The 5,000-nt window shown below is 37.6% G+C and overlaps 1 protein-coding gene across 1 annotated transcript in view; it reads right to left on the reverse strand.

The window, feature by feature from the left end:
* Nucleotides 1-146: 146 nt before the first annotated feature.
* Nucleotides 147-5,000, reverse strand: part of LOC101862747 (A disintegrin and metalloproteinase with thrombospondin motifs 16) — a gene marked incomplete at both ends in the record, with an annotated part of 5,573 nt that continues 719 nt past the window's right edge. Inside the window, 6 exon segments of the mRNA XM_013086346.1 lie at nucleotides 147-258; nucleotides 1,260-1,303; nucleotides 2,629-2,762; nucleotides 3,229-3,309; nucleotides 4,164-4,242; nucleotides 4,975-5,000. The exon segment at nucleotides 4,975-5,000 is cut by the window's right edge and continues 86 nt beyond it. Of these exon segments, the coding sequence (XP_012941800.1) occupies nucleotides 147-258; nucleotides 1,260-1,303; nucleotides 2,629-2,762; nucleotides 3,229-3,309; nucleotides 4,164-4,242; nucleotides 4,975-5,000 (476 nt within the window).

A 5,000-nucleotide genomic window follows, 5' to 3' on the forward strand; every position in this document is an offset into this window, starting at 1 on the left:
GTGGTGGTGGTGGTAGTGGTGGTGGTAGTGGTGGTGATGGTGGTGATGACAACCATGATGATGATGATGACAATGACAACAATGACAATGACAATGATGACAACAATGACAATGACAATGACAATGACAATGACGTTGAGACTGACCAATGGGCAAGCTCGTGCGCCATGGTATGAGCGCCCTGTAGACCTCCCAGGTCGTGAACCACAGACAGACTGCGCCCGCTCGGGTTACACAGAGTGCCGACATACGCCCGGCCTGGGGATGTGTGGGGACAGAACAATCTCCAGTTACAGTTTCTACAATCTTTATACAGAACAATCTCCTGTTACTGTTTCTACAATCTTTATACAGAACAATCTCCTTTTTACAGTTAGTTCTATTTGTGTCTACACAATGATCTGTCTGTACCTAGTTCTCTATCTGTCTGTCTGTCTCTGGCCTCTAGCCTACTCTTTGATTCTCTTCCTTTCTTCCTTTGGGACCCTTGTGTTCTCCCAACTCTTTCTCTTTCTTTCTCTTCCTGTTTGTTGGTCTGTCTGTCTCTCTCTAGCTATGTATATCTCTGTCGATCGGTCGGTCGGTCGGTCGGTCTGTCTGTCTGTCTGTCTGTCTGTCTGTCTGTCTGTCTGTCTGTCTATCTATCTCTGTCTCCCTATAATTCCTATATTGACACATTTGTATATATATATATATATATATAGCTGCTACAAGATTTTACAGGGGAGCAGACGTTTACTATTTCAATGGGGCACCAGACTTCAAACAAATTGTGTGTTTATGACACCAGCTTTTCATATTTTTATTAATGTACTTTTTTTATGTGTGCTTTGAGGGGAAAACTTATAATAATCTCATTGGTAGATTCTAAATAGTCAAGACAAGTGAATTTCCTTTTAAAAAGTGGCTGAAACAGCATAAATGAACATACAAGGACTGATAGATACCTGGTCGCTGTGAGGTTAAACTATTACTTGTTCTGTTCAGGTCAGTTCAACGATTACTTTTAAAAGTCGTACTAACCTTGCTTTTGTTTTTTAGCATAGTTTTAGTAAGATTTGTTACTGTATTTGCAACACAATTAGGTCGTATAAATCCTGAATTACTCTTGTCTTGAATAACAACATTCAATAAAGTAAAAAATAGATTGTAGGTTTACAATCTTTCTTGACCACCACTATAAAAGCGAAATAAACATCTCCGTAAGTTTTTTAAAAACATCCTATACCATAGATTATGTTTACAACAGACACACAAACCTGAAACCAACTGGTGGCTTTCATATTCATCCCGTAGTTGAAACCTGAAAGTTAAAAAAAAACAAGAATATTTCAATTTTTCAGCAAAGCTGTAATGAACATTTACATTTCGCTTAATATCCCCAGTACAACCCAACATTTTTTTTTCAAAAATGAAATGAAATAAAATAATAAAAATATTTAAAAATACCCAACTACATTTATTTATTTCATGTTTGTTTGTTTTTACTTAAAGGATTTTGTTAGCTGTTGGCAAATGTTGATTGAGGTGTGTCCGTTTCTTGTACAAAATATATTTGCCACTTGTAAGCACAACAACGCGGTGATCAGCAAAGTGTGATATGTTACTCTGGTGGATTGATTTACTCAGCGCAGTAAACAACAATCTTTTTATGGCAGTCACATGGGCGTAAAGGAGGTTGTGGGGGGGGGGGGAGTGGGGGGGGGGGATGTGGTGGCTGACAGAAATACAGACTTAGAGAGACTCACACACACACAGACAAATACATGTACATAGACTTACACACAGACAAATACATGTACATAGACTTACACACAGACAGACAAATACATGTACATAGACTTACACACAGACAAATACATGTACATAGACTTACACACAGACAGACAAATACATGTACATAGACTTACACACAGACAAATACATGTACATAGACTTACACACAGACAAATACATGTACATAGACTTACACACAGACGAATACATGTACATAGACTTACACACAGACAGACAAATACATGTACATAGACTTACACACACACAGACAAATACATGTACATAGACTTACACACAGACAGACAAATACATGTACATAGACTTACACACAGACAGACAAATACATGTACATAGACTTACACACAGACAAATACATGTACATAGACTTACACACAGACAGACAAATACATGTACATAGACTTACACACACACAGACAAATACATGTACATAGACTTACACACAGACAGACAAATACATGTACATAGACTTACACACAGACAAATACTTGTACATAGACTTACACACAGACAGACAAATACATGTACATAGACTTACACACACACAGACAAATACATGTACATAGACTTACACACAGACAGACAAATACATGTACATAGACTTACACACAGACAAATACATGTACATAGACTTGCACACAGACAAATACATGTACATAGATTTACACACAACATATATAGGTGCATAACACACACACACATACACACACATGCACACAACATACATAGGTGCATACATACACACACACAACACACACACAACACAAATAGGTGCATACACACACACACACACACACACACACACACACACACACACACACACAGTATCCGTACCCTGTAAGCAGTATGAAATGATCATACGTCCCACTCAGCGAGTTCCCCGACACCCACACAAAAAAGGAATTGAGGGCGTCCTCGGCCGAGACAGAACGAGTGACAATGTTTGGCTGTATGCCGGCCAGCACATTCTGGGGAAACAATATATGTGGAAGATCTCACAGAAACAAGCTGGATCAAGTTTGTAATGATAAAAGTAAGTGTTTTACGTCTTATTCAACACAACTTAGATCATGTAGAGCAAGAATCCAAAACTATTGTTGCTACTGTTGTTGTTGTTGTTGTTGCTCTTGTTGTTTTTGTTGTTGGTGGTGTTGTTGCTGTTATTGTTGTTGTTGCTGTTGTTGTTGTTTGTGGTGGTGTTGTTGTTGTTGTTGTTTGTGTATTCATTTATAGATATTATTATGTATTGTTGTTTTTCTTTTTTTTTTCACAGAGGGAGAATATGGGGAAAAGGGACATAACTAGCATAGATCTAGCTGAACCTCATGCCTTTGATTTCCCTTCCATTAATACAAACTTCCAATAATATTATTATCTTAAGTAAAAGAATACAATCTAAGGTCTGATGCATAATTGTTACCAGGTTTTTCTTACCACGTTGATTTGAAACGCCACTACGTTGATTGCCACATTGTAATTCAACCTGTCCTGAAGGTTGGATAATCGCACATTTGCCTGAAACAAAAAACAAAAACCAATTGAAGTAAGTAAAATAGATTAATAAAACCCAAATCATTGGCTCTGAAATAAATAATGAATTGAAATATATTTTACTATATTGTCAAGTTCTAAATGAGTCAAGTTAAAATTCAGCAATTGAAAATTGAAGATTCCATTAATGTTCAAGATTCTAGACAACTGAGAGGTTCCGACACAACAAAATTATCCTGAAAGCAATGTTTGACTCGCTTGACGTGAGAATCCTTCAGACAACTTATATCGAAAAGAGTTGGCTTAGATCCCCATTAGGGGAAAATTCAAAATGTTAAATGTGTCCTGTGCGCTCATATGACCTTATGCAGTTGCGACTGCCGTAAAACACTGACAAAAAAACAAACAAACAACAACAAAAGACAACTTATTCTGTTAGGCATGCGCTGTCACAATGTGTTATATCATTATCTAAACGTTCAACTTTTAATGTATGCAAGGTATGCACAGCCTTAAAGGACATTCAAATAGTGTTAACAGCACGCTCTGTGTTAGAGAGAAGATTGCACGCTGCACGAAATGATGACGTTTTTTTTTCAGTTATCTAGTTTTACAGCATTAGCAACACAAATAAGTGATCATATAGGTGCAGAAGATTAGCGTTGCTACAAAAGAGTACCATTTTATAATGTGAAGGAGGAGGAGAGATAAGGATGATAGATGTTTGATAGGAAACAAGGAGCAAATATACCAGACTACCTGCCAACCACCCACAAATATGATGTAATAACAACAATGTCCATTCAAGTCTTACCTGTCTGACCATGAGAGAGACGTATTCTTTGATAAAATAACAACAATGTCCGTGCAAGTCTTACCTGTCTGACCATGAGAGAGACGTACTCTTTGATGTCGCTCTCCGTGCTCAAAGTCAGCCCACCATGACTGCTCACCCATCTGGCAAAGACAATCAACTAATGAGACATGACTGGTGATCGTGTCAACATTTTAGATAACGCAGAAATACGGTTAAGCGATTGAGTTTGTATCAAAATAAGAAATAACTTGAAACACTCTTCAAACAAACAGGAAATATTATTTCTGCTTTCAAATGGTAGGCTAAAGAAACAATGTTAACTCCTTTTTGGACAATCTGGAAATAAATGTTAACAGTTTTTGGAACAATGAAATAAACGAGAATACCTATCAGAATACATATTATACAGACATTCATTTTAACTATATTTGGTTCTAGGGTTCGCGGCTGAGCTCGGCCCGACGTCGTGTCTTTGGAAGAGACACTTTACACAAATACCTCACTTGGCTCAGTCCTTTCAGAGACGGACGTTCAAGTCAGATGTCCGGCCTCTTAAATATCTAGTAGTGTTGATAGGGGCTTTAAATCTTGTACCACTTCACCATCTACTTCTTCCTTCATTCTTTTCCTTCACTCCCTTTTTCTCTATTCTCCTTGAAAGCGTTAATATGACGGGGGATTCTCACTTGGTATAGAGCGAAATAAGAGGGAGCATTCTCACTTGGTACAGAGCGATATAAGACGGAGGATTCTCATTTGGTATACAGCGATATATGAGCAAGGATTCTCACTTGGTATAGAAATCTCTGAGAGCGACATGACAAGGAGAATTCTCATTTGGTATAGAGTGACATAAGAAGAAGGATTCTCACTTGGTATAGAACTCTCTGTCCACAAC

Source organism: Aplysia californica, unplaced genomic scaffold (assembly GCF_000002075.1).
Source record: "Aplysia californica isolate F4 #8 unplaced genomic scaffold, AplCal3.0 scaffold00457, whole genome shotgun sequence".
Taxonomy (NCBI): domain Eukaryota; kingdom Metazoa; phylum Mollusca; class Gastropoda; order Aplysiida; family Aplysiidae; genus Aplysia; species Aplysia californica.